Source organism: Rhinatrema bivittatum, chromosome 4 (assembly GCF_901001135.1).
Source record: "Rhinatrema bivittatum chromosome 4, aRhiBiv1.1, whole genome shotgun sequence".
NCBI classification, from domain to species: Eukaryota; Metazoa; Chordata; class Amphibia; order Gymnophiona; family Rhinatrematidae; genus Rhinatrema; species Rhinatrema bivittatum.
The window spans coordinates 220943262-220958199 of record NC_042618.1 but is presented as its reverse complement, the minus strand read 5'-3'; the positions used below and the strand labels follow the sequence as shown (position 1 = coordinate 220958199).

General features: G+C 46.4%; 1 protein-coding gene across 3 annotated transcripts in view; it reads left to right on the top strand.

Annotated features, from left to right (window-relative positions):
* Window positions 1-14938, top strand: part of SCYL2 (SCY1 like pseudokinase 2) — a 143299-nt gene that overhangs the window by 37908 nt on the left and 90453 nt on the right. For all 3 annotated transcript variants that reach the window (XM_029599733.1, XM_029599735.1, XM_029599734.1), the window contains one exon: window positions 2320-2477. In XM_029599733.1, coding sequence (XP_029455593.1) covers window positions 2320-2477 — 158 coding nt within the window. The remainder of the gene's footprint in view (window positions 1-2319; window positions 2478-14938) is intronic.

Sequence of the window (14938 nt, the reverse complement as noted above, 5' to 3'; positions counted from 1 at the left end):
GTTGGCCTATAATCGTGTTTGGAGAGTTTTCGACTCTTTGTGCCAAGGTTTGAACATCCCCCTCCGCGTCTGGCTTCGGTGGCACACATCCAATCCTTCCTGCAGGAGGGACTGAAGAAAGGTCTAGCTTGCAGTTCTCTCCGGGTGCAGGTCGCAGCACTGGGTTGCCTGCAGGGCAAGATTGATGGCTTTTCGCTGGCAGCTCAGCCAGATGTGTCCCGTTTTTTGAAGGGGCCAAGCATTTGCGCCTGCCGGTACGACAAATTTGTCCTGCCTGGAGCTTGAATTTAGTTCTTAAGGGCTTATGTGGTCTTCCTTTTGAGCCCCTCCAGCGGGCTACGTTGAAGGATTTGACACTCAACTTTTTTTTTTTTGGTAGCCATTACCTCCGCATGGCGAATTTCAGAGCTTCAAGCTTTGTCGTGTAGGGATCCGTATCTTCGTATTTCGGATTCCGGAGTTTCACTGCGGACCGTTCCTTCCTCCTTGCCCAAGGTGGTTTCGGCTTTTCATGTCAGATGGTAGAGTTACCGGCCTTCCCGAATTTGGATCAGACTTCTGCCACGGATAAGGATCTGTATAAGTTGACCAATACTTTTCGATTATCTGATCATTTGTTTGGATGCCTTGTGTCCCCTAGACAGGGACACAAGGCATCCAAAGCTACGGTTGCTAGGTGGTTGAAGGAGACCATTTCCTCCGCTTATCTTTGCGCTGGGCGGGCCATACCAGAAGGCTTGAAAGTGCACTCTACCAGGTCTCAAGCAGCCTCTTGGGCAGAGAGCCAGTCTGTCTCGCCACAGGAGATTTGCAGTTTGTAAAAACTGCTTTTCTGTGCACCCTCCAACTTAATATCATGGTGAAGAATTTGACACATATCATGGTGATATTAAGTCGGAGGTCCCGAAGAGTAAAAAAAAAAAAGAAAATTAAAAAGGGCTGTCGGGCTGAAAACCAGACGCTCAATTTGGCCAGCGTCCGGTTTCCAAGCCCGTGGCTGTCAGCGGGCTCAAGAACCCACGCCGGCAAAATTGAGCGCCAGCTGTCAAACCCGCTGACAGCCACCGCTCCGGGTCAAAAGGAGGCGCTAGGGACGCGCTAGTATCCCTAGCGCCTCCTTTTGCCCGTTTCTACCACACCACCTAATTTAAATACAGAATCGCGCGCACAGGCAAGTGGCCTGTGCGCGCGCCGGGAGAGCGGGTGTTTGTTCGCTCTCCCGCGGACTTTACTGAATCGGCCCGTCAATGAGCAAAAAATAAGTTACGAAGAAAAGTACATTTTGCCCTGGTCATAAAGAGGTTTTGGCAGATGCCCAACTTTTCTAACAAACATTCCACATCTAAGTTGCACTGGAGATCTAAACCTATTGGCATTTCCTTTTCCATAAAGTATCCCAAATGTGAGGGAAACTTTGACCTATTCACCTGTGGTGTAATGCTTTGGAATACTTTTTTTTTTAATAATTTTTTTTTTTTTTTTGGTATCACCAGTGGAATAATACGAAGAGAAAACGGAATCTAAAAAATCAACTTCTGAGCAGTTTTAGTGCTTTCAGCCCTGCTCAAAAAGCTCAATAGCAGTGATTTCCGCCTATCTTTCTGGGGGTCACAATAACCTGTAGAAGATGACCAATAGACTTCAATCAATGAAACCAATATACTAAAAGGAGAAAAACTTTGCAGAGTTCCCTTCATATGCTAGAATGGTTAATGTGTTGCACGAATTTTTATGTATGCCAAACTTTATAGGAATCAATAGGTAATGAGCTGCTGCAATGCAAAATTATGCAAAGCACTCTTACTGCATGTTGTTAGTTAATTTTGTGCAAAATTGACTTCACAAAACCATTTTTTTACCAAACTTTTCATGGCAACATTGTGCAGTTCTTTGGGCTCTTAACTGTAAATTCCAGTAGAAAAATAGCATGCTAAAAAATATATTATTGCATACAAAAACTGTGCTTCTAGGTTCATCAGCTTCTTGAGTGACTGTCTTCAGTAGTCCTGTGATTTACACTATTGGACAATGTCTGATCTGTGCAGCCTACATAACAAAATGTTAAAGTACCAGAAATTCATGCATATGCATAACTTTTTTTCAATACCTTTTGAAAACAGATTCCCTTGTATGTAATGTTAAAAACATGTACAATATTTCAGTTGGTAAATAGAGCTGTAAAATCAGAATGAAACAGGAATTTAAGATATTTTAATTGTTAGCGAAAATGTGTTAAATTTCTGTAGTTCAGAGTACACTAAAATGTGCAAGTGTTTTTTTTCTTCCTGATAGCATTTTAATTCATAATTCTGTTATTAGGAAGTTGCAGTTTTTGTCTTTGATAAAAAGTTAATGGACAAGTATCAGAAATTTGAAAAGGATCAGATTATTGATTGTGTAAAACGAGGAGTCCAACAGTTAACCAGGCTTCGACACCCTCGACTGCTTACTGTCCAGCATCCTTTGGAAGAATCCAGGTACAGAAATGATTTTAGATGTGGATATTTATGTTTGGTAAACTTAGGTTATAAACTGCATGTGTTGAATCCATTTTCAACTTGTTTTTGAGTTATACATTGGTTAAACAACCAGCTAATCATGGCTTTTCATTAACTAAAGATTTGGCAAGTTCCAGAAGCCAATGTGTGTGTATTGTACTTTGTACCCTTAATGACATTCAACCTATTCCAGTCCTTTGCAAACCACTGATAGTTTATGCTTATGTCTTATGCCACACATTACTGATAATCTTTTACCCATATTTGTATATACCTGAGAGAAATTTGATTGGCTTGAATCAGGAGGGCCCCCACATCCCTTCATGAGCATCCTATAGTGTTGGGGCATGATGACATAGTCCATGAGGGTCTTTAAGATATTTTTAAAAAGAAGATATAGCTTCAGATTTTAACAAAAAAAAAAAAAGGTTGACATCAAAGAAGCCATAGATGCCCAGATGGTTGTTCATGCTGAAGCTCAGAATGCCTGTAGTTTTTGTCACTGCTATGGTTAGTCTGTCCAGTGACCATCACAGTACTCCCAGCTATACAAAGTCAGGCAATAGACAACACCACTGTGTTCCCCATGCCCCCAAGCTTCTCCCACCCTTATGTGGCATCCATTCCTTTCATGCTACATAGGCACATCTGTCTCGGGAAGCCAAGGCTGGAGAAAGGCATTCAATCTTCAGTCAGAAGCTGTCTCTTGATCACACCACCTGCGACCTTCTTAATTACTTCCGCCCTGTTTCTGCTGCAACACCTGCCTTGTAGACTGTTCTTCCTGTCTGAGACCATGCAGTGCAGTTTTTCAGCACCATCTTGGTATTCGATTGGAACTTGTGGGATGGGCATTTATTTGCACTAGTTAAAACATTGTGCTTTGTATGTTGTACAGTGTTAGCAAAACAGGTGTTGGTGCACCTTTAGTTTGAAAATGCATTTTTTATTCTAAACATAAATGTGTAACTTTTTTTTTTTTTTTAAGGCCTTAAGTATGTTTTTGTATTTTCTACTAGGACAAGCAGGCTGGTACTCCTTACATGTGGGTGACATCATCAGATGGAGCACACTGAGCATGCCACATGTCCATGTGGAGTCCTTCAGTCTTTTTTTTTTTTTTTTTTTCCCCCACTGAGCATTCATCTCGTGGATGTGTGGAGCTCATGCCTTTTTGGAAAACTGTATTTTTGAGGTCTCATTCTTTTTCCCATGCCGGGTTCCTCTATTCTTTCTCGGCCCTATTTTAGAGGCATTGCAGTAAGTACCTTGTTGTTTGCGGTCGATTTACTAATGGTACTGTCACCCAGTGGCACCGGCTGGCGACCACTTAGTGGTTACTTTTTTCCATGGCCTCATCAGGGGTTCCGCCACTGCCCCCGGACTGTGTCCATCACAGACCCCCACAAAATCTGATTATTATGCCTAGGGGTGTCGCACATCATGCACAGCTGTTCTTTTTGCACTCGGATGACCCCCAAAGGTCGCTGAGCGCGTCGGGACAAAATGGACAAGTTGTTCGGGCCCAAAAGGTCTGAACCCTCGACATCTGTATCGGTGGCAAGGAGGATCCTGTAAGTACTGACCCATGGTCACCGTGTCTTGAGTTGCTGGGTCCATTGCTGTCGATGCCCCCGGTTCCGATGGTGCCCTCAGGGCTCTCGGTGCCCCAGGCGCCCTGGCCAGAGGCTGCACTTTGGCCTCCCCCCACCGGTGTCACTGGGCAATCTGAGCAATGATGATACTTCTTACGAACCGTGGGAGGATGAGCCTTCCGTTTCTTCCTCAGAGGACTCGGAGGACCTGGCTTCTGAACCTTCTCCTCCAGAGGAGACATCACTCCTCTCCAGAGGACTTGACATTCACAGGCTTTGTACGAGCCATGGTGGAATCTGTGCCCTTCCAGCTCCTGACTGAGGAAGACTCCAGATACAAGATGCTGGAGAACATTCAGTTCGTGGACATTCCTAAAGAAATGGTTACAGTCCTAGTCCATGATATCTTCAAGGACTTTGGTTGTTCGGCTCTAGGAGCACCCAATCTCTGTTCCTCCAGTTAACTGGAACACCAGTGCAGTGTATCTTGTGCCATCAACTATGGGATTTGAGTGACATCACCTCCCGCACCAGTCTGTGGTGGTGGAGTCCGCCCTCAAGAAAGCAAAGAGGTCCTATACCCATGCCTCAGCTCCTCCAAGCCATGAATACAAGGTACTAGATACCCTGGGCCGTAATGTTTTCTATGTTGGCAGCCTGCATTGCCTGTTACCAATTATATATGAGCCAGTATTACAGAAACCTCTGGTAAAAGGTCCAGGAATTGGTAGACCACTTCCCTCAACTCCAGGAGGATTTACTGAAGGTTGGGCAGCAGGAATTGGAATTTGACAAACTGGTCTGCATATGATGTCTTTGAGACAGCGGCAAGAGTATCTACAGCAGACATCAGTGCTTGTCATATGTCCTGGCTAAGGGACTCCAATCTCCAACCAGAAGTGCAATACTGTATGCCAGCTTGCCTTGCATCAGGGAGAATCTCTTCGGAGACCAGATTAAGGAGGCAGTAGCACAGCTGCAAGATCATAATGAGACCCTGCAGCATCTCTCAGCTAGCACCTTTGGATTCACAGTCCTCAGGCAAAACATCCTCGAGGCAGGGGCCTCATTGCCGATTTTACCACTCAAGGAAACACTACCCTCCGACAAGTAGGACACGATCTCAATGGGCCAGACCGAGGTATTACCCTAGACAACAGCAGATCCCTAGAACTCTGTCAGCGCCACAGCAGTCTCCTGCTACCGGTGTTTGACTGGCTGTGAGGGAGTCTAAGCCTTGACCGGCAGTGGACCCTCCGGTTGGGGGTTGGCTGTGGTCCTTTGCGGACTGTTGAACAACCATCACCTTGGTTTGGTGGGTCCTCTCCATCGTCCGTCAGGGGTACAGGTTAAATTTCCAGAAGGTCCCTCCAGACTCTTTCCCCATGCCCCTCTTGGGGGTCCTCAGTGAATCAGGAAATACTACTCAAGGAGCTCTCCGCCCTCTCAGTGGCCAGGGCGGTTAAGCCCATCCCTCCCGGTCAGAGGGGAAGTTGCTTCTACTCCAGATATTTCCTCATCCCAAAAAGAACAGGAAGCCTTTGTCCTATTTTAGACTTGAGGGCCTTGAATAGATTCCTCATTCGGGAGAAGTTCAAAATGATCTCCTGGCTGCCCTCATTCCTCTCCTGTGCAAGGGAGACTGACTTTGCTCCCTCGATCTACAAGACTCCTATGCCCACATAGGAATTGCCTGCATCCACCAACAGTACCTCCGGTTTGTAGTGGGCGGACACCATTTTCAGTACAGGGTGCTGCCCTTCAGTCTGGCTTCTGCACCCCACGTTTTCACGAAGTGCCTGGCGGTAATGGTGGCATACCTGAGGAGACTGAGTGCAGGTTTTTCCCTATCTGAATGACTGGCTCGTCAAAAGTGCCTCCAGGCAGGAAGCACTGAAGTCCTTACATGTTACCATCCAGATCTTGGAAACACTGAGTTTTCTAATCAATTACCCCAAGTCCCAGCTGGTCCCGTCCCCACGCCTGGACTTCATTGGTGCCAGGTTTGACATGGTTCAAGCTCGGGCATTCCTGCTCCAGGATCAGGTGCTCAGCTTAAGCTTCGCTTTTTGGAGCGATCTCTTGGAGTCACCAGATCTCTGCGCACAGCATGTTACTTTTGCTGGGACACATGGCTGCGATCATCCATGTCATTCCCTTTGCTTGCCTGCACATGCGCAGGGTGCAGTGAACCCTGTGGTCTCAATGGTGCCAGGCCACTCGGGACCTTCAGGCACATCAGAGTCACTCCTCTACTCTGGGACTCCCTATCATGGTGGGTGGATCTTCCTAACTTAGAAGTAGGGGTTCCGTTTCAGGCTTCCTCCACTCAAGTTGTACTCACCACAGATGCCTCCCACTTGGGCTGGGGAGCTCCTGGTCACCTCAGGAGGAGCAGTGCCAGATCAACTTCCTGGAGCTATAGTTGATCCATTACACCCTTTGGGCGTTTTGAGATCAACTGGCCAGCAAGGTTGTGCTCAATCAGACCGACAATCAGGTAACGATGTGGTACCTAAATAAGCAGGGAGGTACAGGATCGTTCCTCCTTTGCCAGTCCAGATCTGGTCATAGGCTCTGTCCCAGAACATCCTTCTCCGAGCCAGGTACCTGCCAGGTCAGGAGAATGTGGTGGCGGCCAACCTAAGTTGTTCCTTCCGATTGCACAAGTGGTCCCTGAAGCAGGAGGTAGCAAACTGGATTTTCTGTCTTTGGGGAGCTCTGGACGTGGACCTCTTTGCTTCCCCCCTGCAACAAGAAAGTGGATCAGTTCTGCTCCCTAGCCTGGGGGGGAACGGCATCGGACATGCCACTGGGGAAGGGGCCTCTTGTATGCTTATCCTCCGCTTCCCCTGATCTCAAAGACACTCCTGAAGCTGCAGCAGGACCGGGGAAGCATGATACTTATTGGCCCCAGAAGATCTGGTTTCTGCTCCTGCAGTATCTCTCCCTGGAAACATCTTCAGACCTCAACGCAGGATCAGGGAAAGCTGTACCATCCCAATATCCAGGCCTTATCCCATCACGGCTTGGATGTTGAATGGGTGACCCTACAGCCCCTGACTCTCTCTGGGAGGGTGTGTCTCAGGTCCTGCTGGATTCTAGGAAGCCTTCCACTAGGAAGTCTTACGCCTTGAAGTGAAGGAGATTCTCAACATGGTGTGACAGCCAGGAGTTGTACCCTTTCTCGTGTTCCACCTCTAAGCTGTTAGATTACCTGCTGCACCTCTTGGAGGCTGGCCACCTCTGAGAGTAGGTCTGAGTGTGAGTGGGGCCTACCACCAGGGGATGGATGGTTCGCCCATTTCAGTACAGCCTATTGTGGGCAGTTTCATGCAGGGTCTTCTCCAGCTGAAGCTTCCCCCTCAGATCCCCTGCAGTTTCCTGGGACCTCAGTGTGGTCTTGACTCATCTGATGCAGGCTCCTTTTGAGCCTTTGCGCTCTTGCGACCTGAAGTACCTGACCTAGAAGGTAATTTTCCTGGTGGCTGTCACCTTGGCATGCAGTGTCAGTGAACTTCAGGCTCTGGTGTCCTATCCACCCTACTGTAAGTTCTTTCACAACTGTGTGGTCCTACACATACACCCTAAGTTCTTACCAAAGGTGGTGACTGACTTCCACCTTAATCAGGCGGTCATCCTGCCAACCTTCTTTCCTAAGCCTCATTCACACTGAGGTGAACGGACTCTGCACAGCCTAGATTGAAAAAGGGCTTTAGTCTTCTAACTGCAGTGAACAGCAGGCCACAGACAATCCATGCAACTCTTCATTTCTTTTGACAAAAATAGATTGGGAGTTTCTGTATCCAAGCAGACCTTGTCTGTCTAGCTGGTGGACTGCATCTTTCTGCTATACGCAGGCAGGTCTACCACTAGGAGGCCATGTCAAGGCACATTTCCATTCGAGCTATGGTTGCCTCTGTGGCCCACTTACGAGCAGTCCCTGTGGTCAAAATTTGCAAAGCTTCGACATGGAGTTCCCTCCACATCTTTGCTTCCCACTATTGCTTGGACAGGGAAGGTCTGCAAAACCTTCTCAGTAATTTAAACCCAACTCTTCCTGCCTGAGGCCCCTTGCTCAGGTTCAGGCTGACTCCCTCTGTTGCCACCAGCACTAGGTTGTTGTGCACATTGGTACCTAATTAAGTACTGTGTGGCCCATGTGTATATGGGAGCAGCCTGTAGCTAGGGATTCATCCACACGTGAGGACTACCATCCTGCTTGTCCTAGGAGAAAGCAGAGTTGCTTACCTGTACTGTATCAGGTGTTTTCCCAGGACAGCAATATGTTAGTTCTCAGGAAGCCGCCGCCCCCCGCCATCCTGCAAAGTTGGGTTTCTCCTCTGTGTTTTTATTTTTGTGCATAATTCTATATTACTAGACTGAAGAGGGACCCCATGTGATAGTGGCATGCTAGGCTTTGACGGAAGTTTTCTGTGCCAGGCTCCATCTGATATCGCCCACATGTGAGGACTAACATCCTGCTGTCCTAGGAGAAGGATAGAGCTGCTTACCTGTAACAGGTAAGCAGCTCTATCCTTGGATAGAGCTGCTTACCTGTTACAGGTAAGCAGCTCTATTTTCTCTTCTCATCTATTTTTTTTTCCCCCCTCCCTCTTCTCTCTTACCGCTGTTCTCTATGCAACACTTTCATAATATTTCCTGCTCTAGAAGCCTCATATCCTCCCTGTAAGCTAAAAAGGCTTAAAGAGTGGACGAGAGCATATCACAATTTCTGCATGCTTGCTGAAGCCTCGATATCATCAGACATCCTTTCTTTAGCATGCACGTTCATTCGAATGTCTCTTGTGACTGGCTTAGGAAGGCTTATGTGCACGTTTAAATAATGCATGTCACAGCTATAGTTTTTCTTCATTAAAGCTATACAGAACACTAAAGTCTTGCTATCCTTACTTAATGTTATGTAACACTTCCTTGTGGTAACATTCTCTTCCTCGTTAATTCTTAGCTAAGAAGTTTTAGCAAGGCTATTTCTTTGAAATTCTTCCTGTGTGTATGGGTTTGCATCAGTTGCCCAGTACCTGAGCTACTTCAATTTCTTATTGTATCAGTGTCCACCACTGTTCACATTTAGCAGTAGTCTTTGTGGAAACAGAGCACACATCTTCTATCCCTAAAATGTTATCTTGGCAGCATACCTTCTGAATTACCGGTAACTCATGTGATCAGGTCTTACAGGCCAATACAATAGATGCACGGAAAACTGCCCGCTTTCCTAACACGTGCCCAGCCACCTCTCCTGGGTGCACAAAACCATTTTTAAATGAGAAGGTCATGCTAAAAAGGAGGTGCTAGGGACAATATTGTGCCCCTAGTGCCTCCGTAGCAGCAGAAGCCCAGGAGAGGTGGCTGTCAGCAGATCTGGAAAATGGATGCTCCATAAAATTGAGCATCTTTTTATAACCTGATCTGCTGGCACCCTTTAACCTTTTGGTTCCTCCAACTTAATATCGCCATGATGTTAAGTCGGAGGATGTATAGAAAAGCAGTATTCTGCTTTTCTGTACACTTTTTTTTGGGCTGTTCAGAACGTGTGTGTTTGAGCATAAAATGTGCAGATCGGGCATACTTTTTTTTTTTTCCCCCCTGTATCTGGGATGAATGCTCATCAATATGTATTTGCATGAGATGAGCGCTATTAGTTTGAGGGGGGGGGGGGGGTTTGGACACGCTAAACCCCTTATTGTATAAAGGTGTTGTGGACATGTGTCCAATACGTGCATCCATCCATGGGTTAAACAGTGTGCTCAGCTGAGCGCTCTTTACTATATCAGCTTGTTAATCTTTAAAAAAAAAAAAAAAAAATTGCATTGCAAAACTTAATCAAAGTCAAGATTTATGGAATCAGATTGGGCAGCTGTCACAATATAACTTGTTTCTAATTGTCCTGCTTTCACAAACTCATTTTTAGGCTGCACAGCCCTGCAAGGGGTGTGGCATGTCTCTATGATGACTATCTAGTGCTATGTTCAAAAGGAAAAACTGATCAAGTGTGTGGGGTGTATTTTTTTTTTTTTTTGCCCTGCTTCATACACAAATATACATTTCTGATTTTTTTTCTGTTTGCTTCCAAAGAAAAGCAGGTGTCACATTTCAGGATGGTGTGCCCTTGGACCATTGTCAGTTTGGCGCTGTCTAGTTTGAGAAAGCACAGGCTGATGTGTTGCTGGCTGCAACGAGGCAGAGATGAGGAGACAAGCTGAGATCAGGGCAGGCATCAAGCGAAGCAACATCGAAGGTCAGGATGGGTCAACAGCGAGGAGTCAGTCCAAGGCAGAGGAAAAGCAGGGTAGGCAAAGAAATGGGATCAAAGCAAGTTAGGAAACAGACAAGGTCTGGAATGGAGGTAGGCAGACAAGCAGGAACCAGGAGTCAGGATCAAGAGCAATGACAATACCTAGGCAGAGGAATCCACAAGAGGGCCTATTGCTGAGGCACTGGCTAAGTGCACAGCACTCCCTTATATCCAGGGACTGTGCTGATGTCAGCTGGCTCCCACAGGAAGTCCTGAACGTTGGGCCTATAAGGCTCAGTGGTGAACTTGTCCCTAGTCCTGAATGCAGGAAGGTGCCGGGAGCATGTTGGAGAACCGTGTGGCCACTGGACGCTGCTGAACAAAGGGAAGGTTCAAAGCAAGATGGTAGTGCATTACAGCAGGGTTATGTTTTTTCATGCATGCAGTGAAATATAACCAGGTCTGGCTTAGCTTATTTTAAAGGACATGGAGCTGTAAGATCACCCTACATAGAGATGTCTAATATATCATCCAGTCACTGCTGAAAACCTTTCCACTAAATGAAATTATCAGCAAAAGTCCTCACATCCTGTCTGTGGTCGCATTCCTTTCTTGTGTAATCTGGTGATATTTATGATTGATATGATTACTTTTTATAGAGGAGCCAACCCTGATCTCAGATTAGTGGGGGAAGCCTCAACTGTGGAGGTGCTCCACCTCTGGGGAGGGTTACAGAGGCTGGTGGGAGGGACGGTGAACTCAAGTTAACACAGGAGAACAGTCTTCCTACCAGCCTCTTCTTTTGGTGATTTTTGTGAGTAAAGTTGTATTCTCTGCTCCCTTCTCCCACCTTCCATACCTGTTTGCAGCCTACCTTGGCTCCTGGCCTGGCACTCTATCGAGTGTGAGTTTTCTGCGGGCGGTCTCGCCTCAGACTCAGGTTTTCAGTGGGCAGTGGTTAGTTGGAGAATTGGAGGAGGGGCGGGGTATTTTGGAGCTGAGGCTTGGGCTTGGCATGCCCTGTTGTGGACCATGCGTTGCTGGGTCCTCCACGCCTCTTGGTGCAAGGGAATGGCTGACTGCCCCCCCCCCCCCACTCCCCCCATTCTGCTATCTTGTGCGGGCGGCTTTTTTTCTGCCTCCTACTTCCTTGGTTCACCAATGCAGTCTTTCACCACCCTGGTGGGTTTGCACTGAGAGCACCTGAACTTTTTTTTTTTTTTTTTTAAAGGGGGGGGGGGCTAGGTGAGGATTTCAGACGCCAGACAGCAAGGCTGGGCAGTGTGTATTTGCCTCGTGTGTGGCTTTTCGTGCTGTGGTCGGTTGGGCTGACATTTCTGTCCCCATTTCATGTTCCCAGATTCTGCGCGTCTGTGTCGATTGTTGGATTCAGTGATAAGTCGAGAGGAATATATAGGGGAAGTTGGCTGGATGATGCATGACCTCTGAAATGCTGAGTGCAGGTCTCCTCTGTCTGTGTCTAAAATCCATGAATGGGTTTTTGTAGCTGGCGAAGTCTTCTGCCTTCTACATTGCTGCTGTACTACAAACAGGCCCCATCTTTTCTCAGCAAGTACCCCTCCATTCACAAGCAGGCCGCCTGTTTAATAGATTTAAAAAAAATATATATGCTCTGGAGGCTTTTCGGTGAATCATTCTCTTGTAAGACTGGCCTAAGGGAACAAGGTTTGGATCTGGCGGCGGTATGTTTGTGTGTGGGGTTTTTTTTGTTTGTGTAGTTATAAAAGATATATTCTCCCTGCAGTTTGCACAAGTAAAAAATTTTGTTTTCTTTGCCCTCAGACTGGGCTTTTTACTCTTCTCTGGTCCTGGTCCTTAACGGCATTAACATTTTCTAAGCTTTGTTTTTTTCACAGTGCTTTTTGATATGGCTGGTTAGTGCTGAGTGTTTTTGTTTTTGTTTTTTTGTTCTTTTTGTGGCCAGTTCGGTATCAGCAGGCTTTTTATGTTTAAATTGTTCTCCCTTGATTTTCCTCAGATTTTCTTCACTGTGGCTGGAAAGAAGTCCAGCAGCTTCAAACACAACCCCCTGCTGCAATTTCAGTATATCAATCACAGAACTTGCATGCTGTAAGTGGGGACTAGAGCATGACACCACCCAGGGCCCATCAAACTCTGGAGACTGAGGCTTATGAACATCTCTGATGGACCAAAGTCAGATTCATCAACTTCAGTGCTGAACCAGTCCAAAGGATCCAGGAGTTTTACCATCCTCTGGCAAAAATTGTTGGGAGAGTATCACTTATGTTCAAAACACAGGTCTAGGGGCAGGTTGCTCTCTTGCTCAGTGCATGAGAGAGGGTCCTAGGAGTCAAAAACAGGTCAAAAGAATTAGCATGGAGTTGAAGGTTTTGAAGCATCAGCCTGGAAACAGGGAAATCGTTTTTGAGCAATTTACCTTCCCAAGTGGCTCAGTTATGAAATGAGCTCAGCCTTCTAAATTGAGACCCATCAGTGACAGTTGTCAGGATTCCAGACCTATTGGTACTTCCCCTTTCATTTCCAAGGAGGACATGTCCTCACTTACTGAGGCCCCTCCAATTTTGGCTTCAGATCTCTTTGAGAGGGAATTAAACAGGAGTGTTCTCTGGTCCCTCAATTATAACCTCAAGTTGCTCAAACAGGTTGCTTCAGTGCTGTCTGTGAAGTTCTTGAATCAGCCCTCAGAACCTTTGCAATGGTATCAAGCAGTTTGGCACAGAGATTTGACATTGATACTCTGCCAATTTGGAACAGGGTGGAGGAAAAGCCTTCCTCCGCTGCCCAGCATTCCTCGGTCCGGAGGCCCAAAAAGACCTAGAGGATGCTTAGTGAGACTGTGATTCTAGGGTTGGTGCTACCTAATATTTCTAGGTGCTGCCCAATTTGTGAAGTCCTGGGATCCTGTGTGTGTAGGTCTGAAGAATCCATAGGCTCCTGACTCCCCAAGATTCTTTGCTTCCACAGGCTAAGAATAGGTCTCCTGAGGACCTTTCCAGTTGAGAGAATGGCTGAAGCCATTCCCTTTCAATGTGGAGCATGAGTTCCAAGTTGTTACTGCTAAGCCGCCTCAAATACTTAAATGCCCCTAAGTAGTTGGTGGCAGTGTCCATCCACCAGCTTCTTCAGGATGTATAAAAGAGAATGTGGGAGAGCCCACTTGCAATTCTTCTGTAGGAAAGAAATATTGTGTCCTGGTAGCAGAAGGACCAGTTGTCACCATTCTAAAAAGGGTCAAGAAGTTGAAGACTCATGTGCCCCAAAGTGCAAGACCCAAACCTTTGGACCTTGTACTGGAAAAAGTTCTTCCATAATGCTATGTTTCACTCCTTAACATTCTACGGGTCCACACCATCAAATACTTCCATCTTGTCCTAGAAAAAGCCAAAGTAATTCTCAGTTTCTCCCTCTGGAGAAGTCGTCGTGTTCACCTACTGCACTTTTGTGAGAAGTGTGGGAAGCATCTGATCTGCTCGTCAGCATCAAAAAATCTTTGGTGCCCATAGGAACTCATGTTTACACACTCTGGAGACTTAGAGCCAGGATGGTAAATTTAAAACAAGCACGTGCGCCCACATATGTGCACATGTGGATTCGCGGTCACATACGCAGAAGTCTATCTGCTGCGCAAGTATGGGCGCATGTTACAAAATACGCCCCAGCGAGCATATATGTGCTCCTAACTTTAAGCATTTACATGAGCATCTGCTAATCATGCATTTTCCTTAGTGATTATTGGCTTTTACACATGCAAGTGATGTAATTTTATAATGTGCGCATGAAGGAAATGACCAGTTTAGCCAGTGTGCCCAGTCTATTTCTAGGTCATCAAGATCGCCCAGGTTCTTTAGCCTGCACTCCCCCCAGCCTACCCAGACCCTTACGCAGTCCATATATTCAGACTTACACCTGATTAAATAGCAGAAGTAAATATGCGCACAGATGAGTCCAGACACGCGCTGTGTTCACACACATATATGTTGGTCCCGAGTCAGAATGTTCCTCACCCACCCCTAATGCCCCCCCCCCCCCCCCCCAGATGAGCATTATTTGTGCATTGGTACTTGCATGCTTATGTGTGCAGGGTGTATAAAATCTCCCTAACATGAAAAAGTGCTTTATGCTGGCACATCTCTGACTTTGTGTGCACAGTACTTTGAAAATTCACCCTTATGGTTAGAGGATTCCAGGAGGTGGCTTGGTACATGGTCTGTGTCCAAGGACTGTTGCTTTAATGACTGGACTCTTACGTTTGGAGGGGATATAAAATTAGGAGAAGAATTCCCAGGTAGTTGTGAAGAAAAGCTCATGGCACCAGATCCCAGCTTTTGATTCTGATCTGAGCCTGAAGCCCAAAGGAGCAGGAAGAAACTGGCACGATACATAAGTAAAAGGGTGGTGTTAGTAGGACAAATGATTGGTTATGGTGGCATTCTAACACTTTCCCCTAGGTTACAAGTTCATAAAGGTAAACAAGCTCTACACAGCTTGGATTGCAAGAGAACTGTCAAACTGTTGCTTTGTACCTTGAGTGGACCAGAGCTCATAGAAGGGAATCTGTTTGCCCCAGCAGGCCGAAGATTGTTGTA